The sequence below is a fragment of the Ipomoea triloba genome, chromosome 3 (genome assembly GCF_003576645.1).
Source record: "Ipomoea triloba cultivar NCNSP0323 chromosome 3, ASM357664v1".
Lineage (NCBI taxonomy): Eukaryota > Viridiplantae > Streptophyta > Magnoliopsida > Solanales > Convolvulaceae > Ipomoea > Ipomoea triloba.
Genome location: NC_044918.1, coordinates 26,819,563 through 26,844,185, shown reverse-complemented (window position 1 = coordinate 26,844,185; position 24,623 = coordinate 26,819,563). Strand labels below are relative to the sequence as shown.

The following is a 24,623-nucleotide window of genomic DNA, read 5'->3' as shown; positions in this document are numbered from 1 at the left end:
TTCTTCTTCTGCCACCACCTACGTCCACACCCTCGGTTGACAACGATGAAGCTCAAATAGTTCGAGAGGGTGAAGTTCCGTTGCTCACACTGCCGGGTTTTCCTACTGCTCCTGAAATAATTATCATTCCAGACTCATCGGAGCAGACCGAAGTGCAGTCCAATGAGCACCTAGAGCAGATTGCCCCAAGTCCTGCTGGTTCGAGAGGTACTGAGGAGGACGATGCGACCATCGAAGGTGGAAACCGGGAAGCACCTGTCGATACTTCGTCTCCAACCTCACCAGCAGATGACCAAGTTCCCAGCACTGGTTCGAGAAGTGACGCTGAGGGGGAACTTCTATTGGATGGAAACCGGGAAGCGTCCAATACCGAAGAACCCTCCCTGGCTGATCCAATCTCAACAGTTGCTGAAGCTGAGGCTCCAGGTTCGAGAGGTGAAGAGCAAGAAGTGATCCATCCCTCAGGTGGAAACCGGGAAGCGCCTGACATGGAGCTACCTTCGAGCTCTGAACCCAGTGTCCCTGTGACTCCTCAGACACTCAATCGAGAGGTGGACTCGCAACTGCAAGTTATGGGTGGAAATCTGGAAGCACCCAAGTCCCCTCCGACAAAAGGTACTTCTCACTTCTCTTCTCCTACTTCTGACTATGATCAACAGGCCGGAGAAGTCTTCATTGGCGAAGTGCGTCAATTCATGGCTGATCAATCTCAGAAGATGGCTCAGCTCGAGAGGATACTCGCTGTTGTCCGCAATGCTGCAATGCCTGCTGCTGGCACAAGTGAATCCCAAGGCCGTCATGCCGAACTTCTCGAACAGGCAGTATGGGCTGAGGATGCAGCACGGAAAGCCGCTGATGAAGCTGCTGTAGCTCGAGCAGAGGCTGCAAGTGCGAGAGCTGAATTAGCCGAGATACGAGCAGAGCTTCGAGCCTTCCAATCTTCCAGTGAACTTCGACAGGACATGATGAAAGCACTACTCGATGATCTGTCGAACCAAGTGCCTGCCCAACTTCAAGCACTCTTCGAAGGTATGTCCACCCTCCTTTCCCGTACTGATGATGCCACCAAGGGGGAAAATAAAGGGNTCTGGGGTTGCTCACGATGATATCGCAACAGCCGCAATCCCACTGTCCCAAGTCAGTAACTCTGCTCTGGACGAACAGGTAGAAGCTTCGAGAGGTGAATCCGAGACCTCTGAAGCACCTCAAGTGGCTCCTAACACTGTTCTTCTTCTGCCACCACCTACGTCCACACCCTCGGTTGACAACGATGAAGCTCAAATAGTTCGAGAGGGTGAAGTTCCGTTGCTCACACTGCCGGGTTTTCCTACTGCTCCTGAAATAATTATCATTCCAGACTCATCGGAGCAGACCGAAGTGCAGTCCAATGAGCACCTAGAGCAGATTGCCCCAAGTCCTGCTGGTTCGAGAGGTACTGAGGAGGACGATGCGACCATCGAAGGTGGAAACCGGGAAGCACCTGTCGACACTTCGTCTCCAACCTCACCAGCAGATGACCAAGTTCCCAGCACTGGTTCGAGAAGTGACGCTGAGGGGGAACTTCTATTGGATGGAAACCGGGAAGCGTCCAATACCGAAGAACCCTCCCTGGCTGATCCAATCTCCACAGTTGCTGAAGCTGAGGCTCCAGGTTCGAGAGGTGAAGAGCAAGAAGTGATCCATCCCTCAGGTGGAAACCGGGAAGCGCCTGACATGGAGCTACCTTCGAGCTCTGAACCCAGTGTCCCTGTGACTCCTCAGACACTCAATCGAGAGGTGGACTCGCAACTGCAAGTTATGGGTGGAAATCTGGAAGCACCCAAGTCCCCTCCGACAAAAGGTACTTCTCACTTCTCTTCTCCTACTTCTGACTATGATCAACAGGCCGGAGAAGTCTTCATTGGCGAAGTGCGTCAATTCATGGCTGATCAATCTCAGAAGATGGCTCAGCTCGAGAGGATACTCGCTGTTGTCCGCAATGCTGCAATGCCTGCTGCTGGCACAAGTGAATCCCAAGGCCGTCATGCCGAACTTCTCGAACAGGCAGTATGGGCTGAGGATGCAGCACGGAAAGCCGCTGATGAAGCTGCTGTAGCTCGAGCAGAGGCTGCAAGTGCGAGAGCTGAATTAGCCGAGATACGAGCAGAGCTTCGAGCCTTCCAATCTTCCAGTGAACTTCGACAGGACATGATGAAAGCACTACTCGATGATCTGTCGAACCAAGTGCCTGCCCAACTTCAAGCACTCTTCGAAGGTATGTCCACCCTCCTTTCCCGTACTGATGATGCCACCAAGGGGGAAAATAAAGGGAAAAAGGGGGAAAATACACAAGGAAGGACATCAACAACTGGCAAGAAAAGGGCAGCAAGTGAACCAGCTGGACCTCCTCCAAAAGTTCCAAAATCATTGAGCAAACAACTGGAGGAAGCGAAAAGAGCAGAAATCTTAAGGGTCCAGCGTACACTGGAAATGGAGAAAAGGAGAGAAGAGGACAGAGAAAGGAGAAGAAGAAGACAAGAACAATAGTCAGAAGAAGAAAGAAAAATCGACCTTGTCATGACAAACTTTAAGTTTGGGAACAGGGAAGATACTGAACAAAAACTGACTCTGGAGATATTCAAGCTTCTGAAAATCACTGGAATATCTGTTCACAGCAATATGTCTCCAGAAGAATGCATTGCATGGTGGAAAGATGGAGTGATTGATGGAGAATTCGTGGGGGAAGCTTACAGAAACTACAGGCATCTAGATGTTACAGACGAATACATAAGCCTGGTAAATCCGAAAGACCCCATCAAGACACGAGAAGCTATTAACAAGAAGAGGGAAGCCAACAACAAGAAGTAAGCTCTCGTGGTCCAAACTCCATCTTATTACAGTGTATTGCTGTTTATGTTGTTCTTGGTTCTATATGTTTTTGGTTTAAATTTTTTTTTCTACTAAGCTCAGTTATGTAAACATTCCCTTAATCTTAAATATATATATATCTTTTGCTGGGGGTGTTGTGTGAATTTGCTTATTCATGCTTTAGTAGAATAATTGTCAAACTTACCATATGCGCTGAAAATAAAATCTATGTTTATCCTCTATCAAATCAGCCATATAGAGTAAGTATAAGTGTTGGCATCATCAAAAAGGGGGAAATTGTTAGGAACATAATGTATTAGGTTTTGATGATACCAAAATGTATTTTAGAATCCCCTAAGTCTCGAAAGATAGGAATCAATGTAAGTTCGACAAGTAAACTAAGAGCGAAAATACAACCGAGGAACTTGAGCTCAACTCGGAAAATATTTAAGCTTGAGGTAAACTTGTATGAACATCTTAGAAGACTCGTGTATGAACTTGAGCTCAACTCAGAAAATATCCTCCTCTAGAATTTTCCCGCCCAAACATAGGGATATTTTAGTAATATGGTAATAATAATAATAATAATAATAATATTAATTAATTATTATTATCTATAGAATAATATTAATGATAGAATAATATTAATTATAATTGATTATAATAGGTTATTAGTAATTATGGTAATTAACTAATTATTATGATAGAATAATATTAATGAGATAAGAATGTGGTTTTGATTGTTACAATTTTTGGTAATGTCAATCATATTATATTATNTTCTTCTTCTGCCACCACCTACGTCCACACCCTCGGTTGACAACGATGAAGCTCAAATAGTTCGAGAGGGTGAAGTTCCGTTGCTCACACTGCCGGGTTTTCCTACTGCTCCTGAAATAATTATCATTCCAGACTCATCGGAGCAGACCGAAGTGCAGTCCAATGAGCACCTAGAGCAGATTGCCCCAAGTCCTGCTGGTTCGAGAGGTACTGAGGAGGACGATGCGACCATCGAAGGTGGAAACCGGGAAGCACCTGTCGATACTTCGTCTCCAACCTCACCAGCAGATGACCAAGTTCCCAGCACTGGTTCGAGAAGTGACGCTGAGGGGGAACTTCTATTGGATGGAAACCGGGAAGCGTCCAATACCGAAGAACCCTCCCTGGCTGATCCAATCTCAACAGTTGCTGAAGCTGAGGCTCCAGGTTCGAGAGGTGAAGAGCAAGAAGTGATCCATCCCTCAGGTGGAAACCGGGAAGCGCCTGACATGGAGCTACCTTCGAGCTCTGAACCCAGTGTCCCTGTGACTCCTCAGACACTCAATCGAGAGGTGGACTCGCAACTGCAAGTTATGGGTGGAAATCTGGAAGCACCCAAGTCCCCTCCGACAAAAGGTACTTCTCACTTCTCTTCTCCTACTTCTGACTATGATCAACAGGCCGGAGAAGTCTTCATTGGCGAAGTGCGTCAATTCATGGCTGATCAATCTCAGAAGATGGCTCAGCTCGAGAGGATACTCGCTGTTGTCCGCAATGCTGCAATGCCTGCTGCTGGCACAAGTGAATCCCAAGGCCGTCATGCCGAACTTCTCGAACAGGCAGTATGGGCTGAGGATGCAGCACGGAAAGCCGCTGATGAAGCTGCTGTAGCTCGAGCAGAGGCTGCAAGTGCGAGAGCTGAATTAGCCGAGATACGAGCAGAGCTTCGAGCCTTCCAATCTTCCAGTGAACTTCGACAGGACATGATGAAAGCACTACTCGATGATCTGTCGAACCAAGTGCCTGCCCAACTTCAAGCACTCTTCGAAGGTATGTCCACCCTCCTTTCCCGTACTGATGATGCCACCAAGGGGGAAAATAAAGGGAAAAAGGGGGAAAATACACAAGGAAGGACATCAACAACTGGCAAGAAAAGGGCAGCAAGTGAACCAGCTGGACCTCCTCCAAAAGTTCCAAAATCATTGAGCAAACAACTGGAGGAAGCGAAAAGAGCAGAAATCTTAAGGGTCCAGCGTACACTGGAAATGGAGAAAAGGAGAGAAGAGGACAGAGAAAGGAGAAGAAGAAGACAAGAACAATAGTCAGAAGAAGAAAGAAAAATCGACCTTGTCATGACAAACTTTAAGTTTGGGAACAGGGAAGATACTGAACAAAAACTGACTCTGGAGATATTCAAGCTTCTGAAAATCACTGGAATATCTGTTCACAGCAATATGTCTCCAGAAGAATGCATTGCATGGTGGAAAGATGGAGTGATTGATGGAGAATTCGTGGGGGAAGCTTACAGAAACTACAGGCATCTAGATGTTACAGACGAATACATAAGCCTGGTAAATCCGAAAGACCCCATCAAGACACGAGAAGCTATTAACAAGAAGAGGGAAGCCAACAACAAGAAGTAAGCTCTCGTGGTCCAAACTCCATCTTATTACAGTGTATTGCTGTTTATGTTGTTCTTGGTTCTATATGTTTTTGGTTTAAATTTTTTTTTCTACTAAGCTCAGTTATGTAAACATTCCCTTAATCTTAAATATATATATATCTTTTGCTGGGGGTGTTGTGTGAATTTGCTTATTCATGCTTTAGTAGAATAATTGTCAAACTTACCATATGCGCTGAAAATAAAATCTATGTTTATCCTCTATCAAATCAGCCATATAGAGTAAGTATAAGTGTTGGCATCATCAAAAAGGGGGAAATTGTTAGGAACATAATGTATTAGGTTTTGATGATACCAAAATGTATTTTAGAATCCCCTAAGTCTCGAAAGATAGGAATCAATGTAAGTTCGACAAGTAAACTAAGAGCGAAAATACAACCGAGGAACTTGAGCTCAACTCGGAAAATATTTAAGCTTGAGGTAAACTTGTATGAACATCTTAGAAGACTCGTGTATGAACTTGAGCTCAACTCAGAAAATATCCTCCTCTAGAATTTTCCCGCCCAAACATAGGGATATTTTAGTAATATGGTAATAATAATAATAATAATAATAATATTAATTAATTATTATTATCTATAGAATAATATTAATGATAGAATAATATTAATTATAATTGATTATAATAGGTTATTAGTAATTATGGTAATTAACTAATTATTATGATAGAATAATATTAATGAGATAAGAATGTGGTTTTGATTGTTACAATTTTTGGTAATGTCAATCATATTATATTATATTATATTATATTATATTTTATATATAGGCGGGTTGGCCGAACCACTTAAAAATCTCTCTCGCATTTACTTTCTGTATTTATCTCTCGCTAACCTCTCGATTGCACTGCATATAAACACACCTCTCGAACTAACTCAAACTCGTGCTAACTAAAAGGGGATAACTTTTCCGCTGCGCATAAAACTTTGTCTTCACCTCGTGAGGTATCGAACCTAGACATCCTGAGTTCAATACACACGAGAGGTCGAAAAGATTTGCAAAATCTTATACAAGTCTATTCACCCCCCCCTCTAGACTTGTACCCCATCCCCTTGGGACCAACAATCTATATATATATATATATATATATATATATATATATATATCTATATATAATCTATACTTTTATACTATCTATATTATATATAAAAGTAACATCATCCTTCCAAAATTTTTCAATTCCTAGCTGAAATTAATGTATCAAAATATTTCTTATTAATCAATAACACATTTTCATGACATTGTTATTGCCTAATATTTCTTATTAATTATTTCTAACCTAATTATTTTTCAATTCCTAGCCGAAATTAATGTATCAAAATATTAATTATTTATTAACATAATTGCCTAATATTCTTATTTTATATTTAAGGTATAATATTATTAGTACAAAAATAGATTAATATTGCCTTCTTTTGAGTAATTATTATGATATTTTTATGGTTTTTTTTATACTGGCCATTATAAAATATATTTGATTTTTTACTAATATATATATATATATATATATATATATATATATATATATTAATTAGTACAAAATAAATTATTCATGTGTTAATAATTGCCTAATAATTATTATGGTAATTCTCATCACCTACTCCCATGTGATTTTTATGATTACTTTATGATAATCTATATACATATTTTTATACTTAAGTATAATATTATTGGCACAAAATAAATTATAGTTATCTTTTCTTTAGGTGCAAATACTTAACTTAATAATAACTAAATATTAATATAATTGCCTGATTTTTATTTATTGTAATCATTATGGTAATTCTCTTTCCCTTCTTCAATGTAATTATTTAAGTAATATATATAAAGTATAATATTATTATAATTATAAGTAAAGAATAATTGAATAATTTTTTCGACATTAATGTACTATAATTATTCAACCTTTTTTTTATATATAATTTTCCTAATATAATTTGTATCTAATTGATTTTGAGACTAATATATAAAATATTATATTGAGTGATATTTTTACACTAATCACATAATAAAATAATTGTACACGTTCAATATTAGAATTTTTTTATTATTCTATCTTTAATTTTATTATCTAAATATATAATTAAAAAATTTATCCGTGCATCGCCCAGGTAATTGACCAATTATTTGCTTGAATTCAAGCAGGGATAACATTAGAAAACATAACCGATCGAACCATTTTCATCATTTGCACTATATAATATTGATGTTATAATTTATATAAGTATATATCGATCTAAATATTCGTAAAATATTATAACAAAATTCATTTCGTGCAACGCAAGGGCAAAAATACTAATGTTAATAAGAATAATTACATGAATTGCATTGTACAATTGCAAATATTGCTTTCAAAGTTTAAACAACATATAATACAAATATTACGCAATATAAACATTAATACACAAAAAAATACAGTACTAAATATTAAAAAAGTATATGAACAGCAAAGTAAAGCATTTTAACTTACTATTAAAATAATTGTTCGAAAAATAGAATTTACAAAACTAACAGTCAGTGTTTGTTGTCAAAATGGCAAACGTAATATATGTTATATATGCGTATTGTTTTAGAGATCGAACAACTTTTAAATTCTTTTCATAAGAGACAACATGGATTATTTAAGAATAGAAATACCGTTATTGTAGAAGGATGTATTTGTCTCCCCTGATCCCTGTACAGTCGCGAAGTCAGCTTCCAAATTGCGACTAAAATCAACGACAATATTGGACCTCGTGCATTGACTACCTTGATGGTTTGTTGTGCCCAAAACTTATTACAACAATAAAATAAATGTAAACAAAATTAGAACTTAGCTTTAGATCATATATTTTAGTTTCAAAAAAAAAAAACTGCATGAATTGCATTGTACAATTGCAAATATTGCTTTCTCAATGGACTAAACATTAATATACAACAAAATACAATACATAATTAAATAAAAAAGTGCATGAACACCAAACTAAAGCATTTTAATAAATATTAAAATAATCGTATAAGATGTAATTTAAAAGCCCTAACCTGTACTCAAATTAGTTAATGATTTGTCATTCGGCGTAGTAAACGTTGCTCTGAAAGGTATTGCCTTTTTTAAATCATTGTAGCACATTACAGATTTCTTGTTCAATTTTGTTGTACATTGTGCTTTAGAGGGCCAAACTAATAAAATAATTTGAAAAACCATTACATCTCTAATATAAAATACAACAAATGTTAATGGAAAATAAATATGGTTTATGTGACTGACCGTTAGTCACATCATTTAATGTTACTCTAACTTTTGTACGTTGTACTAAACTTGTAGCCGCTGAGGAAAAGCAATTCCACGCATGAGACATACAAAATTAGTAATTTGTGATAAGTTACCACATCTCAACTTGTAATTAAAAACAAAAAGCATTATACTATTTAATATAGAAATTAGGTAAAGGAATTATTTTAATTTAATGCAATTGGAAAATATTAAATTCGTTCAATACCTTGATTTGATATAAAACTTTGATACTGGTTCTTGTTGCAACTAATACTCGATTTAATTAGTTGACCACCTGTAAATATGAATTATTTATAAAAGGAACTAAAAGACCATATGTTTATGCATAGACTTTTAAGAATACTTACTATGAGTTATAATGCTCAATGGTGAATTGATTGAATTTTCAAATACACCAAAAACGTAGGTATCAATCAATTGCGACCCATTTCCATGTTTGGGAGTATGATTATTACTTAACTCTAGGCATGACGCGTTTTCTTTATCTGAAAAGCACAAAAAAGATTACAATTAAAAAAAAAAGAGTAGTAATAGTGAATTGCCTTAATTATAATGACGTATTACTTGAATTGAAGTCTAAAGTTTTTAATTATACAATGCTTAAAAAATTAAGATTACAAAATATTAAGTATATAATATAACGACATTACTAATTCAATTAGAAGCGCTATCTAACTGAATACAAATATCAATTTCCGGAACAGCTATTTGAAAATCGCATATATATTAATAAATATAGAGATAAATAGTAAAAAAAACTATAACAAAACAAAAAAAATAGAAAACAGGGAATTCACCTGCTAAGTACACGTATTCTCTTTGCAATAGAGATACGTGTACTAAGCAGATGAAAGTGAGAGATCGAAAAGGAAAGCAAGGTGTAGCCTTCATCCAGATTACCTCAGTTGTGTACTCCAATCTCTTAGTGTTTTTCATTCTACCTAACGCCAGATATATAAACGGTATCTCTCTCTCGCTATCTCACTCTCGATCTTCATCCTAAGATAGTTCGTAATGCTAAGAGAATTACAACCCATCGTTTTTGGATCTACTTCGGTTCAACTGAATCATTTGGTAAGTGTTTGTTAAATACTATAGTCGCTTTAATCTGGATTAAGGTATAGCATTTGAGCGTCGATTTAGGTAAAAATTCAGAATCCATAGTTTTGTTATCTGATCTGAATTAATTTTAGGAAGTCTTACAAAACCTCGTAAAATGTTCAATCTAGGGTTTTTTGTTTCAAGACTGTGATGCATGTGTTGGTTCTGTAGATTAATTGAATCGACATCAAGGATTTTGTTTATGTGCTTGGGTCAAATTTTTGCTTGCATTCTCTATTTATTTGTCATACCTAGCAGATTGGATACGTATCTTCGGGAATCTGCTATATTAGTATGTTTTTGGACACAAAAAAGATGAATATAAAGGTACACTGTTATAACTAATGTGCTCACGCAAAGCACTGAGCAGAGAATGTAAATACTCAAGAGTACTCAGTGCGTACTTAGTATTATAGGCTGAGGGTGTTTCCTTTTCCTGCCAATGAGAGCTGACTTGGTAAGTTTCTTCATTATTTGCATTCATCAATTGTAGCTGTGTGTGTATAATTTGCTTTCAAGGTTGACAGTTTTTATATTGCTGTTTGATAATCCTTTCAGAATAATAATGATAGTTTTGGTAGCCTTTATGTAAGCACTGGTATCTATTAGACTATTGGAATACTAAGAGTCTTTGAAGTAATTAATGTTTCTAGCATTATAGTAAAATGAATTTAAAACTTCTAGTATATGCTAAATCTGCAAATGTATATCATCTGTTAATTTTGAGTCAGTAGTGTCAGTTTGCAATCTTTTTTTTTTTTGGGTGTAGGATTATTATATCAGTTTTCTTGTTTTGACTAATATGTATAATGTAGGTTTGGCAAATGATGAAATGATATTTTGATGCCTAATGATTATGTTTTGGATGCTATGTTTTTTGTTTTAATGTTTGAGTACTATCTCAAGTATAGTACTTTGTGGAGTAGTTTAGTTGTAATTTATCCAATGACAACACTAAGAAATTCTGGGTTTGCTGCCTGAGACAAACTTTGACCTGGAGTATTAGTGCTGCCAGTTTCCATTGGTCATCTATCACAAGCTAAGTGGGGAGCCATTACAGTATAACAGGCATGGCAAGAAGGCTTCTGAAAGATGCAAAAATGAATTCAAGTCTACACTGGACTTACTTAGCTAATATAAGTGACTCATTTTACCTAAATCTTGTACTTATTAATCTGCATGTGTATTGCCATAACTGTTATTATATGCTATACGATTTATTAAAGAAGTTTTCTGTATTTACTTCATTGATAAATGTAGGTTTGGCCAATGACGAAATGATATTGAATTGAGTAGTGTCTTCTTAGCTAACTGAACTGTAAGCCATTTATAGAGTTGTTTACTTGAAGCAGGGGCAAAGCAGTTGTGGAAAGATCCAAACATGAAAATAATGGTAAGTCAATCAATCTCAACAATTGCTATTACTGATGTCGATCTTTTTCTGTTTAGATCTGAAAATTACCATGTCGTTGTTTAAGTGTTTAAATACTCTTGTTGTTACTAAATTGCTTAAGAAAAGTATCTTAAAGGAAACTTTGAATATTTACATAAAAAAAGATTACAATTAAATATTAAAGTGTTGATTCATGCAAGTATCTTAAAGTGTTGATATTCTTAAATATTCTTTGCTACTACTAATGTTTCAAACTTCTTTAAAAAATTTTTATGTTTAAATATTCTGGTTGTTACTAACCTAAGATAATGATCTCAAACTATATTTTAGTATTACTAATGTTTTAAAAAGATTTGAAAAGTTGTTATAGTTATAGATGACTATAAATTACACTTGCGTAAAAGACTGTACAAATTACACAACTAACTAAACATACTCTTTTTATTCTCAAACTACATTTGCACCAAAAATGAACAAATACTAAGTTCTGTAACTATTTGTTGTGTGATCGAAATTGGACTTGACTGTGGCTTGCTATCATTAAATTGTGTGATCGAAATTGGACTTGACTATGGCACACAATACCTTGTGTGGCAAATTCATTCTCCATGCTCCATGCTCCATACTACATGTAATTCATGGATGCAATCTCCTATGATATCCATAGTGTTTTTCCTCGGTTCTCTTGCTTGCTAGATACCTGCACACAAAACATCATAATACTATGCATATAATATCTCTATGTCCCAGTAAATGAAAATCACAGCATCCCCAAGAGTTAAGAAGTGAATTTGACACATGTCCTGTGCCCAAAAGTAGAGTGCAAGATTGTCCTTGAATACAGTACCCATCAGCCAAAAAAGGACACAATTTAGTACAGAATTAAAATGACAAAAGTACTGCCAAGTATCAAAACACAAAGCAATCTTCCATATTTTCTCAGTTTCTCAGCAATTGTCTTGGCATACAGTCAATCTATTTTCTCTAACTTCACTTTGGTCTCTTTATGCTTCTTGCCACTCTGTGTTGATGAAAATTGATCTAGCAAGCACCTCTTGACAGGTCCCTCAGTTGCATCACCAACAGCTACAGGAGGCATACTTGCTATGGGACTTTCAGCTTCATCACTTAAAATACCCTACAATGAAAATTCAATGTAAGTACCTCTATTCTATTTGTAATGTGACAACGTTTATTAAGCTTTAGAAATGAATCATTACGTCATACCTCCAAAAAATCATCATCACCCAGACTTATTTGCATGTTAGAGTTGCATTCATTATCTTGCAATTGCAGCAATTGACTACAATGTTCTTTCAGAACCTGTGGGTCATTGTTTATCCTCAGCACAGGAAATGGAGTGTTACGGTGGGATGTGTGATCTGACTTTGTTGTAATCTGAAACAACAAAGTCTTGCCTACCAACTCTGTGATCTGCTGTAATGGCTGATTGGTCTGTAAAAACAGATAGGAATTAGTGAAAATTAGTTCAAATAAATAGTACATATTTAAAAAATAAAAAAACATAACTTACCTTATTACTCTTTTCATATAGCTCTGTTGCTGGAATTCCTATCAACTCCTGGCACTCCCTATCCCATAGTAAAAATGAAGCATTACCCTTTATGTCCACAACACGCAGTGTAATCTTATACCTTAAAATACCAATTTCCCAAATCTGAAAACACTTGAAACACTTATTGACTCCTTCAGAAATTTTAAGTTTTTTGTAGCATCCAGGCTTCCTACAGGAGCTATAAAACCAATCAGTCGGATTAACAATACCCTGTATCCTTGTGGCAACCCAGAAATCTCCATACTGCATTGACACATAACAGAGTTAATACATAGTTGTGAAAAAAACAAAGGTAATTTAGAATGATTTATTACCTTATCATTGTCATAGATCTCATTTATGGTGATTAGTTCCATAGACTTACTGCTGGATTCATCCATAGTGTTTGTAAAACTAAAACTGGACAGGGAAGCTATACTTCTCATCGGTGTTTGATATCCTATGTCCGTAAGACTGTAATTCAAATATAGTAGTAATGATGAAGTTGAGTACATGTAAAGAAATAACAGAATGCAGTAATTATCTATGATAACATACACATACCTATCCCTGAAGTTGATAAATTCCGGATAGTCCAGATTGAAAAGGACTTGAGTTACATCATAAGATGAGCAGATTTTGACCTCACCATCTGAAAGAAAACATAAAAAAAAATGAATCGGGGATTTAATTTCTTGAGAATGCTTATGTGCAGAATTGTAAATCCTGATTTGACTAACCTTTGAGCCCTCTTTTTATCCTACAGAATTGTATCAGAACTATCACAAGATCTTTGGAAGGAGCTTCATATAAATGCTGAATCTTGGAAACGTGGTCGCCCCAAAATGTGCAGGTTAACTTTTTACCACTGTTTGTTTAAACACACATTGCAAAGGCATACAAATAAGTTTACAGACACTTTGAATACATAACTATTTGTTTGTAAATAATATAACAGTTGGATGCTGAAGTTTTATACTTACTGGGCATCCTCAAGCACAAAGTCTATGAGCCTAGCATTATTTCCACCAATATTTTTTTCTTGAGGTCCATAAACTTCAACAACCCGACCAATGATATCTATTCAATAATTCAGAAAATTTGAAATAACTTGACTGAAAAAAATATAAACCTAACAGCCTGCCATGAGAAATACGAATGAATTAAAAAGAATATTGTTAGGCTAGAAATCTTACCAATGAGCTCTTTCTCATTTAATTCTGAATTACCTTTCAAACTATCAAAAGACCTCAGTCTGTACATGTACCAATGGAAATTCTCTGACCTCAATTCTTTGAAAATCGTTTCATGATTGAATTGCATCATATATTCGTGCATGCTAGTCTTGTAGGTATGCCAGTTTGAAACAACGTAAAAGTTCTTGATACCATACACTTTGCCTTCTACAAAACTGTGGATAAACTTTGGAACAATCTTTGCTGGTATAGTTGCATGAATGACAGCTCCCTATCAATTAGTCATGTTATTAGCATTTGCAATAGAGAATGTATCAAATATTATTTCTGCAGTACATACGTATGACTAATATGCCTAATTCTATTCTATGCAGATTAAGACGCAAAAATAGACATGCAGATTAAGAGGCAAAAACACATACCTCTGGGTCGTGTAAGACCAATTCTTGACTCTTTATGTCAGAAGAACCTTTCTTTTCCCGTACCAGGTAGCTACGAATAACTCTAACCTTTATTGCACTTCGGTTCTTGAAGGTAGACAATTCGCTAGCCAGAGAGTACATCCCCATATTCGACTGAAGTTAAATGCGAATGGATCTCAGTTTTGGATGTTGAGATTGATTTAGCGATTCTAATGAAGCTGTAATATATAATGTGATCCCAAATCCGAACTATAAGTTTGAAACTGGTAGAGTTCTACACACTGAATAATTGTTTTTTCATTCCCGGTGCTATATAAATGAAGTGTCCTCGATTGCCGAATCGTTGTAAACGATTCGATTTCCCAAAGAACTCTAATCATGGTGTCGTTACCTTTTTTAAAACACCATGGTGTAAAACAAACGATTAATTAACGTTGTTACCTTTCATAGTTCGACTGCCAGTGCATTAACTGCGCTAAGTTGGCTAATTCGAACGGCATTTTTTGTGCAACAAAACGTCACCGTTTCTTGTTGGGCGGGAATTGTGGCCTAAGTGCATTTACTGCTCTTCTTATGGCTATTATATATATATATATATATATATATATATATATATATATGGATGAGATCTAATGCGAAACAGGTCTCAGGTAAAACATGTTGTGAGATCTGAGTTGTTTATCAAATCTAGATCAACGGTTCAAATCAATGAAAATTTAAATATTAAAAAAAAGGCGCTTCCTGAGAAGAAAGAAGCAAAGTGTAAAAATGGCGCATCTTAAGTGTTACAAAGACACACCTTAAGTGTTAGAATGACGCACCTTAAGTGTAAAATGACGCACATTCAGTGTTAAAAATGGCACACTTTAAGTGTTACAAAGACACACCTTAAATAGTAAAATCGCGCACCTTAAGTACTAGAATGTCACACCTTAAATGGAGAACTTATGCAACTTAAATGTATAACTGACGCACCTTAAATGATTAAATAGTGCACCTTAAGTGTTAAAAGGACGGACCTTAAGTTTTGAAAAAACGCACCTTAAGTTGTAGAATGACGCACCTTAAGTTTCAACAAATAATGCACCTTAAGTTTTCAAGTGTATAACGGACGCACCTTAAGTGTTGAATTGGCTCACCTTACGTATTAAAACAACGCACCTTAAGTACAAAAAATACGCATCTTAAGTTTCAACAATACGCAAAATGATCAAAATGCCACAACATTTTTTAATCTGTGTTCATCCTAAACGTTGATATTGGCAAGATCAATGACTATCATTCATCCGCATGTTTCAGCTGGACACCTCCTCCGCATATAATAGTGATCAAATGCGGAGGAGATGTCCAGGTGAAACATGTGGATGAATGATAACCACTAATCTTTCTAAAATCAACGTCTAGGATGAACACAGATTTAAAAAATGTGATGGCATTTTGGTCATTTTGCATATTGTTAGAAACTTAAAGTGCGTATTTTCTGTGCTTAAGGTGCGTCGTTTTAATACTTAAATTGTGCCAATTTAACACTTAAGGTGCATCAGTTATACACTTGAGAACTTAATGTGCGTTATTTAGTGAAACTTAAGGTGCGTCATTCTAAAGCTTAAGGTGCGTCTTTTCAAAGTTTTAGGTAAGTCCTTTTATAACACTTAAGGTGCGCCATTTAAACATTTAAGACGTGTCAGTTATACACTTAATTAAGTTGCATAAGTTCTTCACTTAAGGTGCGTCATTGTAATATCCCCAAAATATTAGGCATAATTGATGCAAAGAAAGGTCTAGAATTTACCCAAAAGATTGATAGTTCAATAAAACAACAGCGGGAGCATAATTTAAACTACCAAGGGATGTTATGCCACACCTAGATTACATCAAACTAGGTGCTAAGGCCAAAGTCTTCATAATCAAATCTCAACAACCATATAATCCAAAAGACTAAAAAGTTATTTCATCACAAGTCTAAACATTGTCTCAAAAGATAACTCAAACTAGCTAAGAGAGGAAATAGAACTAAAGGGTATGTTATCGCGCTCTCGACAGGCTCTACTCCATACCTAAAATCATAAGTTAAAAATAACTAGCGAATATTGCTAAGTAAGCCCCACTCCAACACGTAAAACTACATAGTATATATTTAATATCCACCATAGGTTTTGAGATTGACATATATATAGCATATATACTCACCCACTAGTCAACTCTAAAGAGTAAAGAATGTTTTTCAAAAGACTCATATTCCACAATAGCAATGATCACAAGAATAACACGAGAAGGGATATAAAATCGCAACGAAGTTCAAAACTCAATAAGTAGCATGAAGAGACACAACCACGATACTTAACAAAAAAACGTCACAAGTGCAAGCTCTCTCAAAAGTATTTAGATAATTGGATAGAGGCAAAGGAAAGTCCAATCCACAACACACAAGTCCACCACATAATCCACCAATAAGCCAAGTAAAGCATAAACAATATAGTCACATCCCCCAAATACAATCGGGTACTTCTTACGAATAAAATTGCATCCCCTTTAAATATTATTCTTGGATTTAGGCTCGCATACTATTACTATGTTTGAACACACAACCACCTTAAATCATGCAATTCATATTTGGTACTTGGCAATCATACAATTCATATTTGGTACTTGGCAATCATGCAATTCATATTTGGTACTACGCGCTATACTCGGCTTACTAACAAGGCCAATAACATAATTCGAAGCTTCTGAATTAACTTACGTTAGACGAAAAAAGAGAAAGAGATGCACTAAGAAGATACTTGCGTCCTCATTGCCGTCCTCCCTAATGCAGCCCTCGGCTTGTGTCCTACTCATGCTGCAGTCCCGGCTTGACAGTCTGATCCTTGCCGCCTCCACCATTGTTCCCACTCCCATTTTGTAATACCCTGATTTTTGACTAAGGAAAATAATTATTAAGTTGGGAATGGTATTTATTTTCTTTAGCAAAAAAGGAAAATTCTTTTTGTTCTTGTAGAGATTTGAACACAATCCCTTAATTCTTCATCTCAAGATCTTTACCATCAAGCCATCTCAATTTTCATATTTTTATTGTAAACTAGTATTTTCGCCTGTGCGTTGCACGGAATGAATTTGTTATAATATTTTAAGAATATTTGGATCGATATACAATTATATAAATTATTATTGATTATGTTTTCTATTGTTTTCTTTGCTTGAATTAGAGTAAATAATTGTCCAATTACCCGTGCGATTCACGGATAATTTTTTTTATTTATTTAGATAATAAAATTAAAGATACAATTATTTAAAAAAAATATAATATTGAACATGTACATTTATTTGATTATAAGATTAGTGCAAAAGTTTCTGTCAATTAATTGAATAATATATGACTTGTTTGGTTACAATTATCTATAAAAGAACGATATTTAATATAATTTAAGTAATTATATTATTACAAAAATAAATATGGAAAATGAGAAATAATGTAACTTTAATTATTACGGAGTATAAAAATAAATTCAACGACCAATATTTAGTTTAATTACCATAATAATTATTAGGCAATTATTATTAGTCAATTACACTAAATTAAGTATTTTTCATTAACAAGAATATCAATTCGTATATACAAAAAATATTATTATTATATATTAAATATGTTCGACCTTCTGCAGTGTTCATGTCACACGTGTACTAATTAATTTGATCAACGACACCTTTATAATATTTTCAGTGAAATATTAATAAATTCATTTTGTTTTTCCTTCTAAATAATTAATATAATTATAATTATGATATAATTGTCGATTATATTTCTAGTGAAATATGAATATATTCATTTCCTTTTTCCTTTGTAAAAGGAATAAATATTCATTTCCATTTTTTTCCTAATATTTCATTTGGTGGTTACTAATTTTTGCATAGGGAAAGCTATGCTATATTTATAGTGAATTTTTATTATTAATCTCCTTTTTCATTTGGTCTGATTCCTGTACCAATTAGTAACATTAGTAACATAATATTAATAGCAGATTCCCGTGTGTAATATTTATTTCATTTTTCATTCATAAAAAGATTTTAATATTCATTTCTATATAATTAATAAATAATATAATTATAAAAATATAATTGCCAATTATATTTCTAATGAAATATTAATATATTCATTTTCTTTTTCCTTCATAAATATTAATATGATTAATATAATTATAATAATTTAATTGTCGAAATAAATTCATTTCTTTTTTCGTTCAATTTCCAATCAAATATTAATATTAATTTACTTATTCAAATGGCCTAAATTTCGTGCCGTTTAATTTTTAGTTAAGATTTAAATAATTCACACAAATTTAAAATTTGAAATCTTTAATGCCCAAAAACATAAACGTCTAGGATTTCAACAGGAAATTTTATTAATTGCTTCTCAACTTTCACATCTCTAAACAAATACACTATCCTACATCACATTGCTTATTAGGCTCAAAATATCTGCATTTGTAATTAAAGGATCAAGAGAGCTGGAAATATAAGATTTCAAATATAAAAGAATAGTTAAAAAAATCAATTAAAAAAAGAATAGTTAATAGTGAGAATAAAAGTTGTAGTTATTTGACAAATTAGCTTAACTTTCAGCAATTGAAGCTACCAACAATTAACCCAGCGCTTGTGATTGCAAAATATAAGAACGTGCAATGAATGTAACAAAAAAAAAAAGATAAGTTAAGAACAGTAAAAAAAAATGGTAAATATGTCACACTTCTATGGAGAAGGGTGGTTCTTCCCATGTACATTGATGCTTTCACAAACGAAAAACAACAGAGATGAAAATTGGTGGTGGTGGTTGACTGGGTTTCTCTTGTATTTATAGCCATAAAGAGAGAGATGCAGAGCTATTATATATGAATGGAAAACCTCCATTATATTATATTCGGTACATATTTGAATTCCATATATATTATATTCCAATACCTATTTGTTTACAATTAAATTTGTTTATTACCAATTATCAATTACCAATCATAATTCTATCATAACGATTATGATCAATTGCTAATAACAATAACTAACAATTACCATTAATATTACCAATTACCAATTGCTAATAACAGTAACAATTACCATTAATATTATTATTCTATATTAATAATTAATAATTACCATTACGATTACGATCAATAACAATTTATTATAATTACCGTTGCGATCATGATTGCCATTAATATTATTATTCTATATTAATAAAATTAATAATTAATAATTAATAATTACCATATTACTAAAATACCTCTATATTTGGGCGGAAAAATTTTGTTGGAGGATATTGTTTTTATATATAGTATAGATGTATGTGTGTGTGTCAATTGTTATACTTTAAATATAGAATTAAAAATATATATCTAAATTTGAATCAAATAAAATTTTTTCAATTTTAATTTTTTAGTTGAAATTCAAAACAAATAAAAAATAAAATTAAAATTAAAAATATCTATAATATTAAAATATTAAATTAAATATATTATTTCAATTACATGTAAAAAAAATAAATTTGGTAGAATTGTATATACCAATTTTTTTTAAAATTTATATACCAAATTTAATATGTAGTAATTAAGGTGATGCGTGTTAATTAAGTTGATTTTTAGGGTGTAGTATTTATTTACAGAAAGTATGTAAATTTATATGGAATGATGTGTAGTAGTTTAGGAATTAATAAAGTAAATTATGAAAATTAGGGTATAATAAAATATTTAGTGTAATATAATTATTTTTTGGTAGAACGGATGAACCCAGCAGTTATATTCTGCTCAGAATCTCTCTGTTTGTGAATATTCAGCAGTAATATTCGGATGAACGTCACACCCAATTTGCATAGAGTTTGGAAAGCTTCTCAGTTCTGAGATTATAGTCCTTTTCCTCCATTTTATTTAATCCCAAGAAAACGCAAGATTGTCAAAGCTGAGGTTTTTGTATGCATCTGAATCGCCGTAGCCTGCAAGTTGAAACAAAACAATGGATTATTTCCACTTATCCTCCTAAACAAATCTAAATTCTTTAAACAATTCTAAAGATTTTCCACGGTTCTCACCGCTCTCCCTCACTCACTCCGTAGCCATAGATTAGAAAAATTTTCACTCTCTTTCTCTCTATTTATTTTTCTTCTCTCTCTCACTCTTTCTCTACTATCTCTTCCTCCACATGGGTATCTCGAGTATTGATTCCACTGTTGCAAAAAAAAAAAAAAAAAGAGTATTGATTCCACTATAACTTGAGCATCAGTTATCCCCATAATTACCCTTTGCTTTTTCTTGATTCCAGATGCGTACTTGTCAGCTCCAAAGCATGCCCACATCTTTATACGCACATACATGCAGAGAGATACAGAGAGAGAGAGAGAGAGGGCGAGCTCCAGGCACATCCAATAGCATAGTTGATAATTCCATGCTCTCCTTCAGTAACATGATCTGCCTTGGTTCAGCAACTAAAGGCCCCCAACCACCTTCCTCTGTCGTCCCATCTGGGGTGGTGTCCAGTGCAGATCATTGATGCCTCCAACACTGCTGTTATCGTTATTTATCTTATTTCTGAGGAAAGCAACCTTAATTTCTGTCACTTGATGAAGGATCTTGATCAACCCCAAAAGTGTATTTTGCGGCTAAGTCTTTGGTATTCTGCCATCGAGAGCAACCTTTTCCATGTTGCATTAGCCATCTCACACTTACCGAACACATGATCAATGTCCTCATCTTTATCTCTGCAAATACCGCAATAGGCAATGCTTGTGAATCCTCTTCGTCTTCTCTCACTATTACACATCACATGACCATTATATTATTTAGTATAATATAATATTACATGGTAGTAACAAAGCTAAAACAAAATTCATCAACCGATAGAATTACAGGAAGACAAACATCTTGATATTGTTGTGCCTATTGCCTTCCATAGAGTGTATTTATACACAATGGATGAGATTAAATGAGTGCAGTATTGAAATTATAAAATGGTAAGAGATCTCAAGAAAGGTAAAAACTTTCAAATTTTTAATTAATACCAAAAACGTTATAATTCCTAAAAAGGTATATCTTTGAATTCATATAAAAATTTATAGGAATTATCAATTAATACCAAAAATGTTATATTTTCCAATCCCTAAAAAGGTATATATAATTATGTTATGTTATTAAAAAATTATTAATGTACTGGATGAAGAATACATCTTGAACTTATGTATAAAAATCCTCAAGACTACTGAAACTTAATTCGATATATATATCTTTAAAAAAAAAGGAATTTAGTTCAATATTAAATCACATAAAAATTTATAGGAATTATCAATTAATACCAAAAATGTTATATTGTCCAATCCCTAAAAAGGTATATATAATTATGTTATGTTATTAAAAAATTATTAATGTACTGGATGAAGAATACATCTTGAACTTATGTATAAAAATCGTACTGGATGAAGAATACATCTTGAACTTATGTATAAAAATCCTCAAGACTACTGAAACTATCTTGAACTTATGTATAAAAATCCTCAAGACTACTGAAACTTAATTCGATATATATATAAAAATCCTCAAGACTACTGAAACTTAATTCGATATATATATATAAATCCTCAAGACTACTGAAACTTAATTCGATATATATATATCTTTAAAAAAAAGGAATTTATTTCAATATTAAATCACATATATATTTATGTTATGTTATTAACAAATTATATTACAAATATATCACCAAATATATCACACCAATTTTATCACACCAATTATATCATCAATTATTCAATCACCAATTAATATTACCATATTATATTACCTTTTTAACATTTTGATTAATTAATAAATCCAATTATTCAATCACCAATTAATATTACCATATTATATTACCTTTTTAACATTTTGATTAATTAATAAATCCAATTATTCAATCACCAACATTTAACCATAATAAATTAATAATTAATAAATAAATAAAATAACTTAATTTATCAAAATGCCACTAACTTTGGGCGGGAAACTTTAGAAGGAGGATAATGGTTTTATATATAGATAGATTAGTATGTTGATATATTATTTTATGGTATATTTATTTAATATGATGTTTATACTTGAATTCTTTGGAAAAGTCTTATGAAGTTTATATTAAGCTATGTTTGGCAAACCTAGCTGAAAAGGTAGCTGAAAGCTGAAAAATAGCTGAAAACTGAAAAGCTATAAGCTCGAAGCTGAAATCTGAAGGGCTGTTATGCTTAAAAGTGTTTGGTAAAATTAGCTTTTTGATAAGTTGATAAATGTAAAAAGACTAAAAAGGACATCTTCATACAATTTAAATAATTTTAAATTTAAATAGGTTTGTTTATATATTAAAATATAAAATAATGAAATCAATATATTTAAATAAAATATAAAGTAAGAACATATATATATTTGAAAATATATAAACAAAAAAATATTTATAATTCATAAGATTAGTTCATACAAAAATTAATGTTCAAACATAAATATCAAACTGAAATTACAACCAAACATAATGAAAAGAAAATGTCAAAAGGGTTTGAATTGAGAGGGGTAAAGGATGTCATTTATTTAAAATAATAAGGATAAAGATGGAGAAAAGTTAAAAAGTTACTAGCTTATTTTGAAAAGCTACTCCAAGTAGCGTTTCAAAATAAGCTCTTATTTTAAGCTACTAGCTTATTTTGAGAACATTACCAAACAGAGCTTTTAGCTTATTAGTAGCTTAAAATAAGTTATAAGCTCCTAAATAAGCTCTGCCAAACAGAGCCTTATTATAAAAAATTCTAAATAAGAAAATAGTTTCATTCTATAAAAGGTATATTATGTACTGCGTACTTTCATTTATATATATGTATATATATTTGGATATCTATACTATCTATATCTATACTATATATAAAAGCATTATCCTCCTCTAGAATTTTCCCGCCCAAACGTAGGGGTATTTTAGTAATATGATAATAATCTATATCTATACTATATATAAAAACATTATCCTCCTCTAGAATTTTCCCGCCCAAACGTAGGAGTATTTTAGTAATATAATAATAATAATAATAATAATATTATTATTATTATTAATATTAAATGTTAATAATATTAAATGTTAATAATATTAATTAATTCTTATTATTATAGAATAATATTAATGATAGAATAATATTAATTATAATTGATTATAATAGGTTATTAGTATTAGGTTATTGATAAAATTAATTACACTTTCCTTTTTGAAAAATTATTACAATTTTATAACTCTCACATTTTTTACCTATAAATACAATAGAAGTAACTTTCAAAATCATAATTCTTTCATTTTGCAAGGTCTTCATCTTCTTCCTGCTGCATTTCTATTCTCCAGGAAGAAGAAGCCAAAGAGCGAGATGATGGAGCAGATGTCGAGCGTAGCGGTGCCGCCGGTGATGACCTCAAACTGGAAAAGTTTTTGTGTCTTCTTGGTGTCGGTGTTTTGGCACCGTGACCGTCGGCGTTGTAGGCATAAATCTTGACAAAAAAGTGGCAGTCGGCACTACATCTCTCTCTATCCTCCATTTGAGGGTGTTGGGTTTAGGGTTGTATGGGTTGCAGGCCGGTACAGTTAATAGCAATGAACATAAACAAATATTAACCAGCACCCAATGCAATCCAAATAAACCAGATGCACCCAGTGTAATCCAAAAAACCCATAGCAATGAACATAAACAAACATTATCTAGCAAAATGAAACACCATAACATCACATAGAAAATGTTAAACGCCCAAACAATTAAGGGTTAAGCAAACAATATTCCCACAAATACAATTTATTCAAAATGCACTATACTAAAAAGAGAATCACCGGAAAATAACGCATGCAACCACCACAAAAGAGTATTTGAAAACCAAAACAACAATACAACAGCCAAAAGTAAAACCCACTGCATGCCTTCCTGGACCAGAAGGACGCCGCCCTCCCCGACGCCTATTGGAAACACGACAAACACGCATGTCTGCCGGTGCAATGCCGGTAGATAGGTTCGCTCATTCGAAAAGCCGCCCGGATGCAAGCCTCTTCGATAGATGACTACCACTGACTTTTGCTTCCACCCATGCTACGCTGGAAAGGAGGTTAGCATGATCAGAAGGAGACCCGGGAATACGCGGATTAGGAAAAAATCATAAGCAAATAAGGAATGAAATACAAAAATGTCGCTAATAGAGTGGAGAAAGAAGACTAAAATGCCTTTTAAGATAGAAACTTAACAAAAAAAAAAAACAGAATAAATAACGGATGGTAAGCAGCCTAATTAATCATAACCGTACATTGATACAAACAAAAGGGTTAGATAAGTACAAAAGTCTACATTTTAAAGGATGTTTTATATATATTAAAAAAGGT

The 24,623-nt window shown here is 33.4% G+C and overlaps 1 protein-coding gene across 1 annotated transcript; it reads right to left on the bottom strand.

Annotated features, from left to right (window-relative positions):
- Window positions 1-11,691: 11,691 nt before the first annotated feature.
- On the bottom strand, window positions 11,692-14,375 carry LOC116013149. Its single transcript, XM_031252802.1, has 10 exons — window positions 14,229-14,375; window positions 13,807-14,077; window positions 13,594-13,690; window positions 13,351-13,478; window positions 13,175-13,262; window positions 12,946-13,084; window positions 12,590-12,874; window positions 12,283-12,510; window positions 12,045-12,193; window positions 11,692-11,755 (listed from the first exon to the last, which is right to left on the bottom strand). Exons 1-10 carry the CDS (start codon window positions 14,373-14,375, stop codon window positions 11,692-11,694), a joined length of 1,596 nt encoding a protein of 531 aa, XP_031108662.1.
- Between the last annotated feature and the right edge of the window lie 10,248 nt (window positions 14,376-24,623).

Excerpts from the sequence above, each read along its gene's own strand:
- LOC116013149 (XM_031252802.1), bottom strand. The coding sequence starts at position 14,375 with ATGGGGATGTACTCTCTGGCTAGCGAATTGTCTACCTTCAAGAACCGA. Across the intron at positions 13,263-13,350 it reads GATAAAAAGAGGGCTCAAAG|ATGGTGAGGTCAAAATCTGC; the intron begins GTTAGTCAAATC and ends GTTTTCTTTCAG. Across the intron at positions 13,085-13,174 it reads TTTATCAACTTCAGGGATAG|TCTTACGGACATAGGATATC; the intron begins GTATGTGTATGT and ends TTTGAATTACAG.